Source organism: Pristis pectinata, chromosome 23, assembly GCF_009764475.1.
Source record: "Pristis pectinata isolate sPriPec2 chromosome 23, sPriPec2.1.pri, whole genome shotgun sequence".
Taxonomy (NCBI): domain Eukaryota; kingdom Metazoa; phylum Chordata; class Chondrichthyes; order Rhinopristiformes; family Pristidae; genus Pristis; species Pristis pectinata.
In genome coordinates this window covers 12,013,996-12,038,237 of record NC_067427.1, presented here as the reverse complement: position 1 = coordinate 12,038,237, position 24,242 = coordinate 12,013,996, and the positions used below count along the sequence as shown (strand labels likewise).

At 42.0% G+C, this 24,242-nt stretch overlaps 1 protein-coding gene across 1 annotated transcript in view; it reads right to left on the bottom strand.

Moving 5' to 3' along the window:
- The window catches only part of sh2d3ca (SH2 domain containing 3Ca), a 111,031-nt gene that overhangs the window by 48,092 nt on the left and 38,697 nt on the right, over positions 1-24,242 (bottom strand). The window contains exon 3 of the mRNA XM_052037197.1: positions 15,311-15,350. Coding sequence (XP_051893157.1) covers positions 15,311-15,350 — 40 coding nt within the window. The remainder of the gene's footprint in view (positions 1-15,310; positions 15,351-24,242) is intronic.

Genomic DNA, 24,242 nt, shown 5'->3' with positions numbered 1-24,242 from the left:
GTTAATATACATCACAAACAACAAGGGATCAAGCACCAATTTCTGTGGTATACCACCACTCACAGACTTCCAATCAGAAAAACATATTTCCGCCATTACCATCTGCCTCCTATCTCCAAGCCAATTTTGGATCCAATTTAGCCAGTTCGCCTTGGATTCCATGTGCCTTATCCTTCTGGACCAGCCTACCTTGCGGGACCTTGTCAAGTGCCTTCTATGTAGACAATATCTACCATCCTGTCTTTTTCATTATTCTTGGTTACTGCCTCAAAAAACTTAATCAAATTAGTGAGGCAAGATTTACCTTGCACAAAACCATGCTGATTATCTTTAATGAGCCTCTGCCTTTCCAAATGTACATAAATCCTACTAACCCCTTAAGATTTTCTCCAGTAATTTCCCTACCAATGATGTAAGGTTTACTGGCCTGTAGTTACCTGGCTTATTGCTACTGCCCTTCTGAAATAAAGGAACAACATTGGCAATCCTCCAGTCTTCTGGCACCTCAGCTGTGTCTGACGAAGATGCAAGAATCTACCTTAGGGCCCCAGCTTTCTCCTCCCTTGCTTTTCATAGCAACCTGGGATGGATCTCTTCCTGCTCTGGAGACTTATTAACCTTCATGTGTCCCATAATGTTCCCTAACCTCCTCCTTCTTAGTATTGACCTACTTCATATTATCCATGTAGCCCTCCCTGAAACAATGAGAAGGGATGTCATTTGAGACATATATTTTGAGGAGGCATGACAGAGTGGATGCTGTGAGGATGCTTCCCCAGGAGAGGTGTCTGCGACTAGGACACAGAGCTACAGTATGTGGTCAATCACTTAAAACCAAAGAATTGTGAACCTTTGGCATTCTTTATCTCTGAGAGCAGTGGATATTGAGTCATTGAGTATATTCAAGGCTGAGAGGGAGAGAGTTTTACTTTACAGTACTTTGGCAAACTAGGGTTATAGACTGGACAGGAAAATAAAGTTAAGATCAAAGTTCAGATTAGCCACACTGAATGGCATAGGGAGCTTGAGGTGCTGTACGAACTACTCCTGCTTCTATTGCTTATAGTTTAAACCAGTGATTTGTGATGTGTATCTGATGCCCCATTTACAGTCTTATTATCCGTCGAATATTCCTCCTACAAAATTGCAACACAAAACAAGTAGCTATAAAAAGTGTTTAGTGCCAAATACATGCACATTCTGAAAGTTTATTGATACTTTTGTTAAGCATATAAAATCCTAAATGGGCTTGACCAGGGTAGATGTTGAGATGTTTTCATGAGTGGGAGAATTGCAAACAATGATTATAAAGCGACAAAATATGAGGCTAGTCATTTAAAACTGAGGTGTGTAGAAACTTCTTCTCTCAGAGAGTGGTGAATCCTGAGGGTGGTGGAGGCTGGATCATTTATTTAAAGTGGAGATAGATAAATATGTGGAAGATCAAGGAATTGAAGTTTATAGGGAACTTGGATCTGAGACCAGCATAGATCAGCCGTGATCATAGAACACAGAACAGTACAGCACAGGAACAGGCCCTTCGGCCCACAATGTTGTGCCGAACTAATTATATTAATAATAAAATGCCCAACTAAACTAATCCCGTCTGCCTACACAATGTCCATATCCTACCATTTCCCTCACATTCATGTGCCTATCTTGGAGCTTCTCAAACGCCCCTATCGTATCTGCCTCCACCACCACCACCACCACCCCAGGCAGTGCATTCCAGGCACCCACCACTCTCTGTGTAAAAAAAACTTGCCCCGTACATCTCCTTTGAACTAACCCCCTATCACCTTCAATGCACGCCCTCTGGTATTAGACATTTCAATCCTGAGGAAAAGATACTGGCTGTCTACTCTATCTACGCCTTTCATAATCTTATATACCTCTATTTGATCTCCCCTCAGCCTCCACCACTCCAGAGAGAACAACCCAAGTTTGTCCAACCTATCCTCACAGCACATGCCCTCTAATCCAGGCAGCATCTTGGTAAACCTCTTCTGCACCCTCTCCAAAGCCTTGATATCCTTCCTATAATGGGGTGACCAGAACTGAATGCAATGACCAGAACTATATTGAATGGCTGGGCAGGATTGACAGGCCTGGTGGCCTGCTCCTGCTCCTATTTTCTTATGTTGTGTTCTAATGGGCCTATATTCAGTAGACTGCGCCTTGTCCCCCAATATACTGTCATCACAATAATTCTTCAGAATTATTAATAAATCATTTAATCAATTAAACCCAGACATATTCTCCACAAATTAGAGCATATTGCATTTAAAAAAAATAAGCACACATCACTCCCCAGGTCAGGTGAGATTTAGATCAAAGCTACATACATTGCAAACATCAGGCTAGCACCTCACAAGGTATTAGGGAAATGTATTCAATTCTGCACAACAGCCACCCTTTGCCCTGAGTAATGCTGCCAGTTAATGTAACTTTGTACTGAGTGCATGTCAACAAGGGCTCGGCTGGGATCAGCCTATGCTCACCACAGCAGACATACAGGGAAGGCGTATTCTTTCCACTGGCTTGGATTCAGATGCAGGTCCCGGGGTTGATGGACCTGTGTCTAATCCACTGCATCAACAAGTACTTCCACTTGGATGGCTGAGGAGATGGAGTCAGCACATCTGTGCTCTACGAGGCTCATTTACTGAGACAATCTGTTTCCTTGCTGCTCTCTGATTGTGTTTGTAATACTAATTAACTTGCAGGGGTAACTCATTTCTCACTATCGACCCACCTGACCTGGGAAATGGTGACACTATTGCACTGTAAGGGTTTTGTTTTAAATTAGCATATGATCTGGCAATGGATTTGTGACTAACTGCAAGGATTGGTGAAAATGCAGCCTGTGCTAGAAAAAGCTTGATTCCTTGCCCGTTACATTGGGAAATCCACGTCTTTGTGAGTTCAAGTGGATGGCCTGTCTTGACTTGATGCGGTGGTAATTCTGTCACCTGCTACCTGTTTATGTTGGAAGGTTCAATCATTGTGCATTACCACATGGGGCTGAGATTGGTACCAACTCACCTGCTCCTCACTGCCAGCTGCCATTTTATAGCTGTTTTGTAGCAGGATTGAAGTAGTTTTTTTGCCCCCATGCCATTTCTTCCTGTTAATTAACCCCTACCTTATGACCTATTTGCTCTGCTGCTGAGAAGGTGAAATCCCAATCTGTCCCCCTCTTGACATCCACCAGGTGGCATTAGAGACCACTCAGCCTCTTTCCCAACACTTGCTGCCTCCTTCCTCCCTGTTTCTACCTTGCACTTTACCTCCAGTTTGGGATTGCCACAAGCCTCTTTTCTCAGCTCTGTCCTGTCCAAATCAGTTCAGGACAGGACGTGCAGGGAGAGCAGGTATCAGCAACCACCCAGCCTCTTCCACAGTGTCCATCACCACTGGGGGAATCAGGTTTAGGAGACCATTTTCCAATATTCCCACCACCACTCGTGCAGACTGTAGCAAACTGGGAGGAAAACCCTCCCTTCAGCTCTCTCCAATACTGATTTTGGAAACCCATTTACTCTGGAGCAGCCAACCCTTCTCGCCAGCTGGAAGATTGTACAAATGTGAATGGGTCACAGTGGGAGGTATCTAGGCATAAAGGAGGAAGTAAGAATCCAATTGGATCCATGACAGGCTTGAATTGTTAGGCAGGAGGTGGCAGTTTTTTGATACTTGAAATTAGTATCATGCTTTGAGATACCAATGTTTAAAGGAAGATGTTTATTTATTTTCTCCAAAGGGCTCACCAACTCTCTAGTACTTAACCCAAGTGGCCTCTATTCAGTTATGTCCTAAACAGTGGCTGCATGTTCAATGATCACAGCTGAGCTCAATACTGTCCTAGCTTTGGGGCCTGAATTATTCAGCCTTGACCAAGGAGTAATATCTTGTCCATATGGGTAAGTAATACAGTGAGTGAAGCACTTACCATGGAACCTACTGGCAGAGTTGAGTTGGGATTTCTTAAAGAGGCAAACAACCTGAATATTGCTCGATTGGCACAGTTTGGATCTGAATGATGGTTGGTTGGTTTTAGACAGATCCAACCAAAGGAACATAAGTTTAATGCAGATTTGAACTGGCATCTACAGCACACCAGTGGTGTGAACAGAAAACTGCATGCAAGTAAACAGGGACAGTGATGATTATGCTTTAGGTGTTTTCTACCCAATGTTCTCCAAATTTCTTCAGTTCTAGTATCTTGAGAGAGTGCCTGCCTTCTGTACTAACCCTGACATTGAGGTAAGCTATAGGTCGATTGATTGAGGAAACAATATAGAGAACTCTGTTGTTTGCTTTCGGTTATTGAACTAATTCTGTTTCTTCAACAAGGTCTGTTTCTATTGGAGTAGCAGGATTACACCTTCAAATCTCATTTTACATTAAAACATCTAACAAATGAATTTAACAAGAGACAAGCAAATAAGTTATAATAATTAGATATATTTACAGTAGAAATCCTTCCATATAAACTTTTAAATGAAATATTCTGGTATCAAATTGAGTGTTGTATATATCTTTCATAAACCATGTGGTTTTTATTTTCCATAAATTTCTCATCTTTGTACTTGCCTGGGCTAATTCAATCTAAACTATCTTCTGGAAGCTTCAGTCTGGCTCTTTGATTGGAACAGAAATGCTGTAACCATTTACTAGGAAAACAACTAGTTACCAGGACTTGGATTTTGAATATCTATCCAGTTAATTTGACAAAGGGCTTGTCAATCATATACCAACTAAACCAACAATACAACATAACTTAATAATGAATTATTTACCTCTCAGGTTTGTAATTTACAAGGTGGGCAGCCCTTTACTGAAATACATTTGGTACAGAGTCTGACCTGGGCATTGCTTCCAAATTGATTATGGATTTAAAACAACAAAAATGAAACAAAAACCTGATTTTGTCATAGGGTCAGTGCACAGTAGGATTACAATATATTGGAAGACCATTGCAAACCATTCTTAATTCACTAATAGCCTCTGCCAAGAATTAAGGAGCAAGGAGATAGGAAGTGACAAGAGATAAATAGAATGACAGGAATCCCAAGTCACACCACGGATCAGAAGTTGCCTTGTGCCTGACCACTGGGTGAAGCAGAGTAAGTGTTGCTTGGTGTCTGCATGGAGTTTAGGAGTTGTTGTTGAAGGAGTCCTGGCAAGTTGCTGAAGTGCATCTTGCAGATGGTGAATCTTGCAACCAGGGTCCAGACCAGTGCTAGACAACTGGATTTCTAGGGTGGTACATAAACTGGCAATCAAACTGACTGTTCTATCTCTTGGTGGCCCAGTCCATTACCCAGCCAGCCATCACTCCTGCATGCAGTGCAATGTTGCAACTGTAGCTTGTTCTGGGGCATCATCATTGCTACAGTTGGTCCCAATGATACCATCGGACCTGTTACCCTAGCTTCCTTCGGGAAGAGAAGTCTCTACATCTGACGGTCTCTGTCCACAGATGTAGACTGCCTGAGTACAGCAGGTGAACACCATGGTGTGATACTCCATGCCACTAGAGAAGTCCGTGCCAGGGATTAAAAAAAGTAATCACGAAGACACAAGAGACTGCAGATGCTGGAATATGGATCAAAAAAACAAACCGCTGGAGGAACTCAGTGAGTCAGGCAGCATCTATGGAGGCAGAGGTATGGCTAACGTTTTGGGTGAAGACCCTGCATTAGGAATGAAAAAAATAAGCATATCCAGCAGAATCTACTGGCTTAAAAGACAATTAATGTGAATGCTCTTCCCCACAGCTGCCCTCCCTTGTACATGTAGATAAGGCAGAACACCTGCAGTCTATCTGCAATGGCCTCCTCAAGCTTCCGGCTCATGTCATTTTATATTCCTCTATGGACTCTGCCCTCCCTTGTAATTTGGGCAGCCACAAATTAAAATCAATCTCCATTTGCAGCTGCACTGGTGAAAGAGAAGAGGAGGAGCCTTTTAGCAAAAGAGTGAGACGTTAGAAGCCAATGGTTTTAATAATGATGGAGACAACGGAGGAGAAAAGGTGATGCGGTTCACCAAAAAGCCTTGAGAATTGCCGGCGTTGCCAAGATATAACAGGTGCCGTTCTGCAGGCTACCTCTGGCTTGTCCTGCCTTCGTCTTCCCCAGCACACACAGTTTCCCGAACTAACACCATTTCCTCCTACCCCTCAATCCATGAGGGTGACCCCAGTGTAATCTACAAATAGGCACTGAATGTAAATGCCAGTGCTTCGATAACATCCCTTGGTTCACCAGCATCATCTCCTCAAAGGGTCACGGGTTGTTAAATAATCATAGAACATAGAACAGGACAGCACAGGAACAGGCCCTTTGGCCCACAATGTCTGTGCTGACCATGATGTCAATTTAAATTAATCCTCCCTGCACTTGGACTATATCCCTCCATTCCCTGCCTGTTCATGTATCTACCTAAATACCTCTTAAACATTGCTATGGTACCTGCTTCCTTCACTTCCCCTGGCAGTGTGTTCCGGGCAACCATCACGCTCTTTGAAAAAAAACTTGCCTCGTAAATCTCCTTTAAAGTTTCCCTGTCAAATATTTCAACAACGAACAATTAACTTCATTGCTAGCTTGGAAGTTGTCCTTATTTGTTGGTTGAAGGGCAGTTTGGGAGTGCAACACTTTATAACCTCACATTGTGAGCTTCTGGTCCAGGAGCAGTGATCAGGGCTGCTCTATATACCACTCTCGGGGCAAATCCACTCAGTCTGACTGCCCCTCATCTGCCTCCACTTTTGCCAAATGCCATTTCCTATAATTTGGAAGCTGTGCATTTTATCTATGGAAAAGATAATTTGTGTACCAACTCCCACGATTCAGGACAACTGCAGAATAATTTAGCCTTAAATCTATGCTCGCTAGTATTTGATATTTCCACCTTGGAAAAAAGACCAACTATCAACCCTATCTATGCCTTTCATAATTTTAATCAATCAGCATTTATTAATTGACAGCTAAAAGATATCCACAATCACTGCCCATGGAGGTGGTGTAGAGGATTCTTTCACCACCTGGTTTTGTTTGAAGGCCAAGCCAAGTTGAGCTGGAGTAATGCTCTGTACAGGTTTCCGGTGAGCTTTATATTCCACATGTCAAAAGGAAGTCCCACCGGAAGTCCAGCAAACACTGGCTTCCAACCTGATCTCTGAGTCCGTGATCATGCATATTGCAACAGCATTGCAGTTCAAGACGGATGTCCTGAGGTTGTGGGAGTTGGTACACAAATTATCTTTTCCATAGATGAAACGCACAACCTTCAAATTATAGGAAATGGCATTTGGCAAAAGTGGAGGCAGATGAGGGGCAGTCAGACTGAGTGGATTTGCCCCGAGAGTGGTATATAGAGCAGCCCTGATCACTGCTGCTGGAGCAGAAGCTCACAATGTGAGGTGTGGGGTGTCATAAAGTGTTGCACTCCCAAACTGCCCCTCAACCAACAAATAAGGACGACTTCGAAGCTAGTAATGAGGTTAATTGTTCTTTGTTGAAATATTTGAGATTATTTGCAGGGCAATATCCCTTCCTATTAAGGAATATAAGGCAATTATCTGCTTTAGGTTTGACCCATTGTGCTTGCCAAAACTGCAGAATAATTTAGCCTTAATATGTGGCAGTCATGGCTGTTCTGGGGCAATACGTTATGCATAGTGGTCCAACCACCAGTCTTGAACTCTGTTTCCAAAATGGCAGCAAGGCTGATGCTTTAGTTAGTGTTAAATAAGATTGATATTTCATACATATACTGCTGTAAGACATAAAAACATATTGATTGGATAACATAAATCCAGTAAAGTTTGAAAGGAGAGAGTTGTTCCCAGTTCCAATCAATACCTGAGAAGATGGGTCTTTTATTGTCACATGTAGTTTATTGAAGAGACTTTCAAATCCACAGGTGTCCAACTGGCCAAATTCAATAAACTTAAGGGATGCATCGCTCCCCTTCTACCTCTGGGGTAGTATTCCGAAGACGTATTCAGCAGGTTTACAGGATACATACACTAAAGTCACTAACTGCTGACTTCTGCACCTAATGTCTTTTTTCCACAATAGTGTCCCTAGCTGCAAAATGCACTGCATAGCTCCCGCTGTTTGGATGTCATGGGTGTTGTTTGTTTCCAGTATGGCCTTGAAGCAAGCACGTGTATTATTTGAGCAGTCATGCTGCCCTACATTGGGAAGGGTGTCAGCCTAATACCAATGCGCACTGGAAGTATGCTGACTTGGGAAACCATTATGTGGGTTTGTGGCTGATGCTGATTTGACACCAGCACTATCACATTGGAACTAATGTTATGCACAAATCTTCCATGCATTCAGCAGCAGGGGCCCACACCAATGCAATTTAACTGGATCCTTATGCATTAGGTTGTTAATTGCTTATTGATTTTGACTGAATGTTGTTTCGATCCATCTAATGTCTGGTGCCTCTAAACTCTAAAGGGAGGGATGAACAGGAGCTAAAAAAGTTGGTCTTGACCTCAGAGCTTTAAGACCAGCTGCTCCCAACATTCTGCATTGGTAGCCTTTCCTCTAAGAGTAAATGATGACTGGGCAAGTAAGCAGAAGTTATGTAGAGAGGACAAGCCGTTGATGGTGGAAAGAGAAGGTGTGAGGCGAGCAACCCTATTCAGGAGGAAGCCTCCTAGCTGAACCTCAGTGAAGATATCAAGGTCATCATGGCTGTGAACATCTATGCATCAGACACTTTCTGGGTTAGAGCTGGAGATAACTGTAATATATCCCAGTATGCTATACACTGTGGCATAAAGCAGGTCACTGAGATCCCCATTCAAAGAGGGCTGAATATATGTCAGTCCCCTTGCCAGAAAGCAGCGGGTAGAACAAGCAAGAGGTATCGCAAGGAGTGCTGGGTATAAAGTGACATAGCCCTGTCGGTCCCCTGGTTAGCTGTTACGACACTATTGTACACCACTTGTCCTGCAACAGGGAGGGAAGTATATTACTGAATACCACAAAACGTGTCTGGGTGATCTGCCAGCCTTGGTTAGATGGCTGGAGTCACATGCAAGCTGTGGGGCTTGGATTATTGGTAAGGGTATGGTGAAACACTGAAATGTTAGGTCTGGTTCTTGTGACAGAGAATGTTGGTAAGTTAGTGATGGGGACATGGTGCTTTCAGCAGTATGAGGCCTGTGCCAGTTGGTACAATGGGACATTTGAAAATGCACGTATTCACATGGATGACTCATGTAAGGTCATTAAAATCCATTACCAATTGACCACAGTTCTCTCTTTCCATTGCCTTTTCACTGTATATTTGGAGGACTCCTGGAGAATAGAAAGTATCCATTTTTCTCTCCACCTCTTCACTGCAGTATCCAAATATCTGCTCTTTCCCATGATGGGTCTTCTGCAAAGTTGCAACTGCCAGCACAATGTACCTCCTATTTCAGAGATTCAGGCTAACATGAATGCTAACCTCTCACAGAATTGAGCTCCTTGTTGACATAATAAGAAAGACTATAGTATAGTTGGTGTTGGCTAGACACTGAAATCATTTTAATAATCAGTATCAATTTGGATGTGCTGTCTGTATCTGGTCAAATGGGCAGAGGTTAAATGCCCATTGCACCTGTTGTCCCATGGTATCTATTTTAGACTCTCACATCTTTTAATTCTGGATTTCTTGCCTCAAAACATCAGGAACACATCTGTGGACCGTATCTATGCAGAGACAGATTTTATAGCGTTGTACATCGGACCCAGAGCAAATCTTCCCCTGGTGCTTGAAATGGACATGGCTACAATTCTTTCTCCGTGTTTATATGAAGGATGTATCCAGAGTTTGGAACATTTTAATGAGTCCCCTGATCGGTAATGACCCCTCTCTTTCTTGGTATCCCTCAGACTTGATCCTAAAGGTTACCTTCATTCAGAGACTAATGCTCACATGTATGGTGCAAAATTCAACAACAGGCTGTTAGCAATCCTGAGTGAGGAGAAAGGACAAAGGTCCTGTTAAATGCTGCTCACTTCATTGAACCCACACAATGTAGCTCATAAAGTTTACTGAGACAAGATAAGGAAATGCCAAATTGACTTGTTCCATTACCAAAGCAGGAACCCAAGATAAATATTTACACAAGTCACCTATCATCTGCCCACCTCAATTTCACTCAGCACCGACATTGAAACTACAGATGAGACCCTGTTTCTTTTTAACTCCTTGTTTTCTCCTTCTTCCTTTCAAGGTGCTATTTCTCGTTAGGATGGCATCCCTCAAGATGCCATCGAATGGCTTCTACTGAATGACATTTACCTGGATAGAGTGGACGTGGAGAGGATGTTTCCAGTACTGGGAGAGTCTAGGACCAGAGGGCACAGCCTCAGAATAGAAGGACATCCCTTTAGAACAGAGATGATGAGGAATTTCTTCAGCCAGAGGGTGGTGAATCTGTGGAATTCATTGTCACAGACGGCTGTGGGGGCCGTCATTGGGTATATTTAAAGTGGAGGTTATGGGGAGAAGGCAGTAAAGGTTATGGGGAGAAGGCAGGAGAATGGGGTTGAGAGAGAGAAATAAATCAGCCATGATCAAATGGCAGAGCAGACTTGATGGGCCAAATGGCCTAAGTCTGCTCCTAAGTCTTATGGTCTCAATAACTGACCTTTCCCCACTGATACAGCCATGTAGCTGATTTTTTTATTTTAAAGAGGAAAGTTCTCCATTTCCTTCACGCCACCATTGCAGCAGTGCCTTCAACTGTTCAAGATCCTAGGCTCTCAATTCCATCGCTAAAACCTCCCCAGTTCTCCTGCTCTCTGCACTTTGAAGGTGCTGCTTAAAACCTAACTCTTTAACCAAACTCTCCGTCACTTGCTCTACTAACACCTTGTGCAGCTCGGCATCAACTTTGTTACAGTTAGGCTCCTGAGAAATGGGTTGCATTACTTTATAACACAGGAAGCTATATAAATGTAAGATGTTGCACACAGTACATAGCATCAACCTATTCACTATGAGATGTTGAGCACTGAGGGACTGTTTGACTGGAGCCAATGTCCAACCATGTCTTCAGCCAATTCTGTGTCCTTTCCAGAGGAAATCATTAGCTCATGATGAAGAATTGATATACTGGTTGACTTCAATTTTTTTTTGCCTATATTTACCCATTATGGGCACATTTAAGTTGTGATGACCAGCCTTTGAATGTTACTTTGTAGTAGTTTCTGCTGCATTGAATGTCTGGACCTATTTATGTAGTATATCTTAGTATAACCTTGTAATAGATTCTGTAATTTCATCAAAAAAATGTCAATTAAAAATTCTTCATAGAAGAGAGCTCATAAACAATGCAACAGACATTGGAGCAGAGAGCCTCTGTGCTTTGTACCAGGCTTGCTTGAATTTGGAAACTAACTGTAAACTTTGCTTGGCCAAGATTCACTGTGGACTAACAGTGATCCTGCCCTTTTACGAAAATGTCTTTTACATTGGCATCAGATCACTACATTCCCTCACAGTTGACAGCCAGAAAGCAACAAAGTGCTAACAATCACTGATTGTGTGCCGAGTTCATTCAAACCCTTAATGCTTCCCTTGCTGGGAAACTTACAAAAGCCTCTTCTCTCTTCCTCTGCCATTCTTTCTGTTGCAAAGGAGGGAATAAAACCACCCCACCCCCTCCTCCAGACAGCTTCATTCTTGGAGTTAAGGGAAGAAATAAGGAAAAGCTAAGTAGTGCCAATAGTTTCAAAACATTAAGCACAAAGCTCTCTCTTGTTTGCAGTTTGGACCGAGTCGAACTAAGGCTTTGGTCTATTGCATTTGCTCCTGTGATTCAGCAATACTCGAGCTGCTTCTATCGATGGAACGCCCAAATCAGGGGATCCCGTTGATCCATCAAGAACTTTCTTGTCCTTTCTGGTCTGTTTATCCCACATTCATCAGAACTTCTCCAAACTTCCTTCTCATGAAGCAAATACAGAGGTTCTCCACTCTGCCTATTTGTATCAAGTCATTTGAATTGGAATTTTCTTGATGAGATTCTTTGCAACCACATTAGTTACCCTCCTCCAAACAACCTCCAACCCCAAGCTTTAATTCAAGCTTAGCCATTCCTCCCTGATTTATCTCAACCTTTTCAATCCAGGTGGTGTCCAAACACCTTTACCTAGCAAAATGTGCCAAGGCCCCCCCCCCCACAGGAATGTTGTCAAACAAAATTTGATGCTCAGCCACTTAGAATACAAGAAATTAAGAAAATAGGAGCAAGAGTAGGCCACGTGGCCCCTCAGGCCTGCCCCAGGCTGATCTGCCCCTCTATAGCCCTCACTTCCCTCATCTTTCAAAAATGTATCTCTCTCCTCTTTAAATCCCCCAATGATCCAGCCTCCACACCCCTCCAGGTAGAGAATTCCAGAGATTCACTACCCTCTGCAAGAAAAAGTACCTACTCACCTCACTTTTTAAAGCCCCTTCATTTTGTAACTATACAGACAGTCAAAAGCAAAGTCAGTTTTTAAGAGAGGATTGAAAGGTGCTCGGTGGAGAAGCTTAGGGAGGAGATTCCAGAGTCCTGAGCAACAGACAATTTGTTGGAGGAACTCAGTGAGTCAAGCAGCATCTATGGGGTGGGGGTGGGGGGGGGGGTAGGAATTGTTGACAATTCCTTTCTTCCCACAGATGCTGCTCGACCAGCTGAGTTCCTCCAGCAGATTGTGTGTTGCTCCAGATTCCAGCAGTCTCTTGTTTCTCCAACTCCAGAGTCTCGAATTCAGAGAAAACAAAACGATGCAATCTTTTGATAAGCTTGACTTTAAATTAAAACTGTATGCATCTGATAAAAAAACTTGATAATGGAAGATTGGAAACAGAATTTGTTAAAACATTTTTGTGATTGTCTTATATTCTACTTGAAAGTTTACACTTGAAGAAAAGCTATGTTATTGCTAAACTTTCATACAAGTTTTGTTAAGCCTCATCTGGACTATTGTTTTCAATTCAGGGCACCAGAGTTTATGGTGCCTTTGGAAAGGTGCAGAAGAGGTTTCAGGAATGATGCTACTGATCACTTTTGTGGAAAAACGGGAGAAGCTGCCATTTTTTCAGAGCAGAGTGGGTTAAGAGGAGGTTTGATAGAGGGGTCAAAAATCATTAAGTATCTTGCCTGAGAAAATAAGCTGTTTCCTGGGGCAGAACGTTAATTATCCAGAGAAATGGAATTAAAGCCTGATCAATATTTCGATGGTTGAATGGGCAGTGGAAGTGGATTCAAAAATATTGAAAAGAGAAATGAATAATTATTGAAGAGGAAAAGAAATTCAGTATTATGGGCAAAGTGCAGAGGGATGGTATTAAATGGATAGCTCAAAGAACAGTGGACTGAATAGGCTCCTTCTGTGCTGTATCACTGCACAATTCTGTGACGGGACAAGCTGCAGAATGGGGATATCTTGTTCATTCATCTTGTGCACTTTGGTAACATTGTAACCGCATTGCTCATTTGACTGACAGTTAAGACTCTGGCATGCACACATCTGTAGCTTGACTGCAAAAGAGAAGCCTTTCGCTGAGATTGTTTACTTGTAGCCATTCACCATCATGACATCAACACCTGAAAGGAGACACAATGTTGACATTCTTGTGGTGAAACAGCTGGTGATGTTACAAACCAGATTAAATCGACAGACTGCTTATGCCCAACCCAGAACATGGGGCAGAGAATTCTACTGCAGTTTACAGATGTTTGCTATTTTATGGATTGGAACAACTTTCCCTTTAAAATAGTAGTGGGTGCTGGACTATTAACGTGAATGGATGTGGGAGGACATTGCTTTCTATTGCTTACTTTTCCTTGGCAAGAATCCAGTATGGATGTGTGTATGTAGGTGGTACACATTTCCACTTCTTGTACCTGTTTTTTTTCTCTGCTGTTCTTTTATTTACTGTCATAATTCTCATCTCACATTAACTCATTCTGTTTTCTGAGTGAGATGGTGAACCATGTAAAATAGATGATACATTAAATATAATAAAATTAATAATCCTTCTGCCATTATCTATCAATAGGGCTCAAATTTTGTTCTTGATTCAGTTCAGGGCTTTTTTTAAAATCGCAGTTAGTGTTCTTCAAAATTGGGTATTTCCCAGTATTAAAATAAATCAATCAAGAGATGCTTCAACATTTAGTCTTTATAGGGCACAATAAATTTAAATTGGTACTAATAACAATACATGCACATCCAAACTTAGATGTCAGTTAAAATTTGTCACCATCTACCAGGTCATTAATATCACATCACTGAGCAGCACATCCTGGAAGTGGGATTGGTCTGTGGTCTAGATTAGCATTCTGGAAGTCAATGTAGTATTTTCTAAAGCTAAATGAATGGAAGTATGAATTCTGCATGATGCATGTTTGTTGCTGGCACTGAGTTTAAACCATGAAAAAAAAATTCAAAGTAAATCTTTGGGGATATTTACTTTTTTTTATTAGTTAAGGCCAAAAAGTTCAAGCCTATTGTAAACTAAGAATTGGATAGGAAGTGGTGCTGTCTGGTATTGGGGCTTGCTAGTCTTTCCTCGTAGATCAGAGAAGGCAGGAGAATGGAGTAGAGAGAGAAAAATAAATCAGCCATGGTCAAAAGGTGGAGCAGACTCAAAGGGCTGAATGGCCTAATTCTGCTCCTATGTCTTATGGTCTTATTATGGTCAATGCAAACCATACACTGAGAAATTTTATAACAGTTTTCAGCCTATTTTTATTTTAGGTATTATGTACAGATTCACGGCAAGTAATCATTCTTCATTTTCTCACAAGAATAGCTATTCTCCAACCTTGAAAACTGACAGTATTGAAGGGTCATTTTTCCATATGGGTTGTCATAGCTGAAGCCAAAGCTATCGCTTCTCAGCAAACACCGACTGAGCAGATGACTCATCTGAGCCTCCTCCCTCCCCTCCCCAGTCTTCAGATCAAGGCTAATCCCATTATTCCTCTGCCACTGAACAAAAGTGGCTCAACACAGTTAAATTGACTGACCTCAAAAGGTTCTTTGGATTGTAGTTTAAGACATTTCTCTCTGGGGGCTTCACTCCATGCAGAGAAAGGGGATGATCAACAAGACAACATCTAACTTTCTTGCTTAATGCCTACTCTGCTGACGTAGCTTTTGAAGGGAATCTAAACTCTGTTACTGGGGTTAGAAAGATTGTTTCGAGATTATTAGGGACCAGTCAGAAACCAAGCCATATTTCTGCGGGAACATTAGTTACCTTTCAGAAAAACAGAAGAGGGGCTTACCTTAACATATTCTGACTTGGAATCCATGTTCTGTAGGTTACTGTTGAGATAGAAAAAGAAAAAGAAAATTAATTATTTGAGTACAACTAGCATTGGGAAGATGACAAGCATGACAAAGGTTCATCAGACTGATTCTTGGGATTCGGGGAAATTGTCCCCATGAGGAGAGATTAAGCAGACTGGGTCTATGGTTTCTAGTGTATAGAAGAATATTTTATTGAAACATACACAATTCTTATTTAGCTTGATAGAGTTGGTGCTGGAATGATGTTTCCCCTGGCTGGCAAGTCTAGCACCAAGGGTAAAGGTTGGCCATTCAGCACTGAGGTGGGTTGAAATTTCTTCACCTAGATGGTTGTGACTCTTTGGAATTCTCTACCCAAGAGAGCTTGGAAGCCTCAGTTGTTGAGTACATTCCAGAATAATAGCTTTTTGGATATTAAGGGAATCAAGGGATATTAGGTTTGTGCAGGAAAGTGGCACTGAGATAAAAGATCAAACATGAACTTATTGATTGGTGGAGCAGGCCTGACAGGCCCAATGGTCTAATTCTATTTGTACCTCTTATGCTCTTACAACTCAATAAACATGAGAGCCAATGAACAGTGTCCAGTGGGAAGGACAGGGGCACAGACGGAATGTTCAGAAAATGCTAGACGTTGCTCTAGAGGTAAGCAGACAAAGCTCAGAAGGAATTACATCAGGTCTCTGTAGCCTCCCACTTGGTAAACTAAAGCAGAACAGAACTACACTGTATAAAGAATTACAATAAGTGTACAGTACATAAACAGACCATCTGGCCCAATTAGCCTGTGCTGGTGTTTGTACTTCACACAGATCACATCCCATGATATCCAAGTTTTTTTCATTTGACTTTCCCTTGTGTCCAGTTTCTTTTTTAAACACAAAGAGTGGTTGATATCTGGAATGTGCTACCAGAGGAGATAGTGGAATCAGATACAATCATTATGTTTAAGAGACATTTAGAAAGACACTTAAATAGGCAAGGCATAGAAGGATATGACCCTAATGCAGGCAAATGGGATTGGTGTAGATGGACAAAAAGGTTGCATAGACGTGGTGGACCGATGGACCTGTTTCTGTGTTACGTGATTCTACGACTCTACAAAAACATCTAAATAGGGGGCAGAGACCTTGTGAACAGATCATCCACTTGTTTCCTTATCCTGGAAAGACCATGGGAATTAGAACTTCTAGGGAGAAGAAAAATATCTTCAATGTTTTTCCTCTCCTGACCCACCCAGAGCTCTTGAATTTGATCAGTTCGCACAAAGCCCTTTAAATAGCATAAACTTACATTACATATAGTCCATTATACTTTGTCTTTTCCTGCTTTTTTTCCCTATTAAAGTCCAAACATGGAATTGCAGATTCTTCCCTCTCCCTGCATTGTCAAGGTGTTGAATCAAAGTTCATCAGAGACTTCGCCCACTGCTCATTTTCCCTTAATCTCACTCTTTCCAGTGCTCAGCAGTCCCTTCTCCCTCCACCCACTGATCTATAACTCACACATGACCATCCCCAACCATAACTTATTGACTGACCTTTGCCTCATTCCTAGTTCTTCATCTTCCATGCCATCTTCCTCAGCCTTTCATAATGATTTCTCAGTATTAAAAACAAATAATTCCAGAAATTGGGCACGAGTTGTTAAAGACTTGTCTCTTACAGTGAAAGAGATGATAGACAATGTTCTTGGAAACAGCTAATGCAGCAAACTCGTAATGAATGAAGACAGACAAGTACCAGGACTCAGCTCATTCTCGCTCTGCAAACCCAAAGGGGAAGGCAGGCTTGGCTATTAATGATCCATCTGGGGTTACGTTCGAACTTCCAGCTATTCAAACCCTGATCTGGGAACGGAATCTGCAACCAACATTTGGACAGAACCGTTTCCTCCTGAGCTTCCTGGCCTGATTACTCATCTCATCTTTCAGTGAAGGGGATTCCAGACCTTAAAGGAACCTTTCAGTCCTGTAGGGAGTTTCACAGGATACCACTAGAGACCTGATTGAGGGCTTCATAATTATGAAATGATTGGAAGTGAGACTAAAGGCCATAAATATAATAGTCACCAATTCAAGATAAATCTCCCTATCCAGAAAATGGCTAGAACATAGAATTCACTACTTTAAGGCTTGACAGGGGTGAACAGCATCAATCTAGAAATGCACAGGAAGGAAAAAGGGGCAGAGAGATGTGTTGATAGGACAAAATGAAGAAGGGTGGGAGGAGGTCCGTGTGCAGGGTAAATAGCAGCACTGATCAGTAGGGCCAAATGGCCTGCTTCAATGTTGGCTCATTATAATCCAGAACTGCATCGTGCCTGTCATGTGAATGCTGATAGGCTGGATGAAACAATGACTTCTTCACATTCGCTATGAAGGTGTTTAAAGATAAAACTGTCATCTCACAAACTCTGGGCCTGAAACACACAAGGATATTGCAGTAAAAAGATGCATGACAGGCCTTTTCAAATGTCCTAAAGAAATGGTTTACTTGTGCCGTAGTGTATGTGGCCCTATCTCCTCACAGCTGTGGGAGTGGGAAAGGTCACTAAACAGACGGAAGAAACTTGGTCCAGATTGGGTTCATCTCAAACACAAAACACTTTGCCTGACTCTGCTAATACTGACCCCAGTCCCCCACATTGGGTGAGGACAGAGTTAAGATTTCTTTCAAAAGGACATCATGTACATTCTGGTGGAAGAACGTCTGTTCCTGTGACACTCAAAGTGAGTGTCTCTTAAACTCCTCTTAAACTCAGGAACTTGCAATCAGAACATATGTATCCTTTCATCTGCAACAGGCCTGAATCTGAAGTTAACCCCTTCATCCCTTTTCTCAAACTTAAATTTTAGATGTGCTATTTTGCATGTTGGCATTGCTCTGCCAGACAATGCCTTTTTATGATTATTGGAACCAAATTACAAAATTAACTCCTGGGTGATATTCTGTCACAGTACACACTAATGAGAAGTAACTCATTTGAAAAACTTAATCATTAACATAAATTACTTTCATATTCTGAATGAAAGCACACAAGAGGCTGGCACAATGACCACATTGGTACTCTTGGAATGGCCTACTCCTGTCCCTAGACCAGAAATGTCACAGCTTCATTCCATACTCTGTACCAGGTTAGGTGGTCACTGATTGGATGGGTGGGTTAGAAACTGGACAAATCCATTCTTACTTCAGCAGCCAGACCCTCCTTTCTGTGGGAAGTACTGTAGGAAACCACAAAAGTTTATAAAGTTCAGTAAGAGTCACTCCGTAGGCTCCAAGGAGCGAGAGGTTTGGTAGAAAGTGAGTGGTCATAATCCAGCCTCTGTCTTACATGAAAAGAGGAAAATACACTGGGAAAACCAAACAACGTAGAGATCACTTTCCAATAATGAATGCTTTGATGCAGTGAACTGCATCGGCAGAAGTTAATGTTTCACAGTCTGCTTCTCTTTCTCATTGTGGATAATATTTTGTTTTAAAAGGCGGGGTATTTGAAGGAGCAATTAAAATCAATTACCGTGAAGTAAAGTGCCTATTAACAAGACATTAACATGATATAAAACATGGTAACTGTGCACCAATGAATGGTTGTGTAATGATGCTATTAATTAACTGCCATTAACTCTTCTTCATTTTTTATTTAATATCTTATGTGGAGCTTTATTCCCCTCCTGCCTTGAAGGTGTTAAACCTCAGTGTGTTTTCAAAGTTGCTGACTGCTCTTCAATACCTCACCCCAGTGCAGCCTGTATTCATGCGAGAACCTTGACTGTGACTGTGGATAACGTGAAACCATTCTGTTTCAATGTGCCAATGGATATCCAAACAAACCTTGAGGATTGAAGGTAATTTTCTTATCCTCCACAAATGCCATTTCTGAGATCATCTAACCAGAGGAACTAAACTTGAGCTCTGTCTGCTCTCTAAGGTTTAATCACCAAATGAACCTGTAGGGAGACCTCAATAATAGTTTCATATTGAAATTCCAATAATGATGATGGTCATATACTTTATCAAGTCATCTACTAGAGCAGTCCATATGGAAAGAGCAACATGAACTTTTAGAAGGGATATTGAAAAGAGGACTTGCTGTTGATTGGCGGGTATACAGTGTGAGCGATTAGCCCTCTAAGGGTGGGAATTTTGCTGACAGATGTTTAGACAAGTGCTGAGTGTACAGGGCTGCCGAGTGTCGGGAATGCAGCTTGTTGCAAGTCTCAAGTTACGAATCCAAAAGCAGCTGTTTTCAGGAGCATCCTGACAAGCACTGAGTGGTTCAGAACTTATAGAAGTGCGTATTCTGCAAACAGCCTCAATTTAAAATCACTGGTTCTTTCGACCGACTAAACAGCTTTTCAAAAAGAGCCATAATCTTAATATTTACATACTGCCTTTCACTATGTCAGAGTTTAGAACTACACAAGAGTGTAGTCACTGTTATAGTAGAGGGAACATGTTAGCCAATTTAGGCAAAGCAAGCTCCCACAAGCAGCAATGTGACCCTGATCAGATGGTGAACCTTAGTGATGTTGACAGTGGGATAAATATTGGCTGGGATCCCAGTCAGAACACTTCTGCTCTTCTTCAAAAAAGTGTCAGGGGATGTTTTACATCCATCCAAGCAAAAGTAAAGCTTCTAAAACCCATTCATAAGTTTGGGAATGAAAACACAATCATGAGGAAGAACAATTTTGTTGCTGAGCCACTTTTTTTTACTATGGCAAATTTTCTCACCTCCTCTCCTGAAGGTGCTGAATCTTGCCATGGATGGTTTAATGGAAGCCATTCCAACTACTCAATGGGTGGCAAAGAGCAATTCAACTGTGGGTGGTTAATGGCCAGACTCGATCCCTCTAATTGAAATACATACCCCCATGAAGCTTCCAGTTGAATCAGGAATCCCACTTGACTCGTCTCCTAAGAAACCAAGGGGTGTTTCATTCCAGCCAACTGAGCCTGAGGCCTTCCTGTGTTTTATTTGGCTTAATAGCACATTGGAAGATACATTAAACAACCAAGGCACTGCAGAATAGCTCACTTAAATGTTATATATTATGGTAGGGGGACCTTCTGTTGTTAATTTGGAATAGTCAGGGAGGTTATCAGATATGTGGGTCAGGCTGCTTCAAGCTATAATGTGGTGCTCACTTGCTCTTAACAATCCTCTTGTTGACTCTGGATTAGTTCCACCATCAATCACCCAGTGATATGTGTTTCCTCCTGGTCTGGTCTCTATGACAACAGATTACTACAATCAAAGCCAAATAACCTCTCATTTACTTTTTTTATTCACTCTTTTGTTATTTTTTTCTGGCTACCCCCTACCTCTCTGCAGCAGGGAGGCAGAGTTCCTGCACTGAAGCTGGGGTTGGTCTTTAACCAGACCCTAAGGGCATCTCTGTGCAAGACTGCACCAGGTCAAGGAGACACCATGACCCCTAGTTTCCTCTGTGTGATAGGATGGGGTAGGGGTGTCACCCCTGGTTACACTCCTCAGGCAACACAACTGTAACTCTACCACTGTGGTCAAATTGTCCTCTTACTCCCCATTTGTTCCATGGGACACTGTTGTACCTCAGAATATGCCTTAGCATCATAAAGCAAAGAAATCATTATGGCACATGAGGCCATTCACCTGCTCGAGCTCCTTGTGTAGCAATCCCATCAGTCCCAGTGCCACATAATCAGAAATTATTCATTCCCAAGACCTATCCAATTCCCTTTTGAAAGCCCCATTTGTTTCCTCCACTCCCTCAGACGGGGAGTTCCAGGTCATAACTATTCTCTACATAAAAATGTTTCTTTCTCACATCTTTCAGTGCCGCTAGTGCAAAACTTTATGCGTGTGCACCCTGGTTCTTAAACCATCTGCTGAAAGGAACAGCTTCCCTTTATTTACCCTATCTAAACCTGTCATGATTTTGTACACCTATCAGATTTTGGCTTTCTTTGCTTCAAAGTGAACAACCCCACCTCTTCTAGTCTAACTCAGAGTGGGTACATTTCATTTGGGGGCACATAACCTCAAAATTAAGTGTAGCTGAGAGACTCAAAGATCTCATTTCTGTTTCCTGAAACCTAGTAGGCAGTGCTCACACCTCTGAGTCAGTATCTTGTTGGTTCCTTCCCACACATGACTGAGCCTTGAGAGCAGAGTCTTAGCTGACATTTCGGCGCAGTACTGGGGAAGCACCCCTTTGTCAGAGGTGATATCTTTTGGATGGGTTGTTAAACCAAAGCCATCACGTCTATCCTCTCAGGGAGATGTAAAAGACCTCAAGCAGTATTTGCAAAAGAGCAGAAGAATCCTCCCTGTTATCTTGGTTACCATTTATCTTCAGCCAACATCATTCAAAACATTTTCTCATTTGCTGTTTGTAGGAGTTTGTTGTATGCAAATTGGTTGCCATGTTTCCATGCGACCACCTTTCCAAAGTACTTTATGGCTGTATCATGCTTTGGAATGTTGCAAGCCCTTGATGGGCAGGATACAAATACATCATTCAAAGTCTTGAACTCCTTTCTGACATCAGCACTAGATCGGTCTTTCAACAACTTTCCAGTATGGTTTTTGAGGGAGGCATGGAGAGGGTGCAAACAAGAGTATGGTTGGTTCAGTGAGGTAGACAACAACAATGTGGCCCTTATTCTGATGGTTGCCTTTCTGTGTAATAGTTGCATCAGGCTGTGCATGGAGCTGAGGTATGCATACACTAAGTGTCATAATATGCTGAGGTTCTATCTTTTCTGGTGTTGCAAAGGATGGGTTTGGTCATTTTGCCACAGAAACTTTCTTTCAGTTGGATGGTGCTGCACCACCTGTCCCTCTTTGACCACAAGTCAATCAGGCTGAGGTCTCCACAGAATATCCTCAAGGCTCTATGAGAAGGTGGATCCGGCTGGATGGTTTTCCCAAACAGATTGTCAAAATCATTTGGCAGAAATCCTCATCACTAGAACCATCAAGCAGGCACCAAGACCTTGCTAGGCTGGTGGTAAGAAGGGCTCTCCTCGTCAAATCTTTTGTGCACAGTCGGAGTCTCAATCCCACCATACACAGCCCTTGGGGTGTTGTGTGTGGGTGAAGCCATCATCAATCTCCTTCTGGAGTATTTGCCAAGGTAGACTAGGAGGGCATGCAGTGGCCTTTGCCAAGGTTCACTATGAGCAGCTTTGTAACACAGGTCTCTGTGGGTTGTTCCTAGGAACACTGAGATAAACAGCATCTATTCAGTGAAAGACATGATTTTGACTGCCTGAAACTTGCTGCCCTTCCAATGCAAGGAGTTTTCCACAACTGAATGCTGCAGACTGGCACATTCCAAGGTGCAGGAGTACATGCTGAGGAACATGATTCCATAATCTTAGTGCAGCCACCAGAAAGATACTGTGTGGAAATGCCACACTTTAAGGCCCTCTCCCACTGGACATTGAGGGGTGGGCCCTGTGTAACAACCTCTCAATCTTATTCCCAATGAAATGTTGAGGTTTAAAAAAAATTGATGCCATGTTGACATAATGTAAATAATTTAAGTGAATCTAATGGTATGCTTGGGACAATGAATGAAGAGAGATGAATGTCCTGAATTGCATAATTGCAAATTTTAGGGATAAATATATTTTTGTGAAAAAGACCCCTTCATATCTGAGCTTCATCTAATCCCAACAGAGTAAGCAATTCAGCAGGCTGATTAGAATTAATTTATGGGTCTTCATTTAGCTCTCCATGTTCATAGACCACAATATAAAACCACCCTGATTGAGGGAAGTTGCTTGCAGACCCCAGTAGAGTTGTTATAAACAGAGAGTATTACACTTGGATCCCAGGGATTGTTTTCCTGGGTGTGAGCAGAACAGAAGATGCTTTAGTTTGTATCTAGCAGAGAGGTTTTGTACTGGTATCGAGCATTTGAAATGTAAAGTTTTCTGTTCACAAGCATTAATGCCCTTCTACATGATAATCACAAGAAAAAAATCTTTTAAAAAGGCATGAAACAGAGAATAATGTTTTTAAATGGAGACCAACATACTGCAGATTCTCGAATCTGGAGCAAAAAAATGAGCTGCTGAAGGAACTCAGCAGGGTCAGGCAGCATCTGTAGAGGAAAATGGACAGTCGACATTTTGGGTCGATATCCTTCATCTGGACTAGACAATGTTTTTAAATGTATTCAATTACCGGGCATGGACATCCCTAATAGTCCCCCAGATCATTGTAGAGGGCAAATAAGGGTCACCCACTTTGGTAGATCTGGACTCACAAATAGTTGTGGACCATTTTTCTTTCACTGTGGTCATTAGTGAAGCAATCAGTTTCATGGCCCTCATTACTGATACATCCTTGGTGTAATTTACTTACTTGAATCCAAATTCCCCACCAGTCATGGTCGAATTTGAACACATGTCACCAGATCACCGGGTTTCTGGATGCTAGTCCAGTACGGTGCCTATACTCACTGCCTTGGTTTGGATTAATCACCACAGTGATGGCTAATGATAGAAACCAGGACTTGCTCCTTTGTGCAAATTAATTCAACCCAGTCCAGTGTATGTAACAGGAAAGCCCACTGCGTCCTTGTCCTATTCTGAGTCATGTTTCTCCCTCTCTAAATGATGATGTCTAACTTACTGAGTAATTTCATCATTTTCTGAATAATCTGCATTTCTTCCTATATGACAGACCTTTCACCTCCTGTCAGGTCCCTATATTATTCTCTGAAGATAGTTAGAAAAGAAATATATTGTTCTATTTTTCTTGCTCTCTCTACCCTCCTGCAAAGATACCCCAGCCCCAAAACCACTGTCAGCCTGATGTATCAACTCTACTCATTTACCTCCCACTGAGAGATGTGATGAGGATGTTGCAATGCGGAAATACGGCTTTCACATTAAAGTCTGCAAT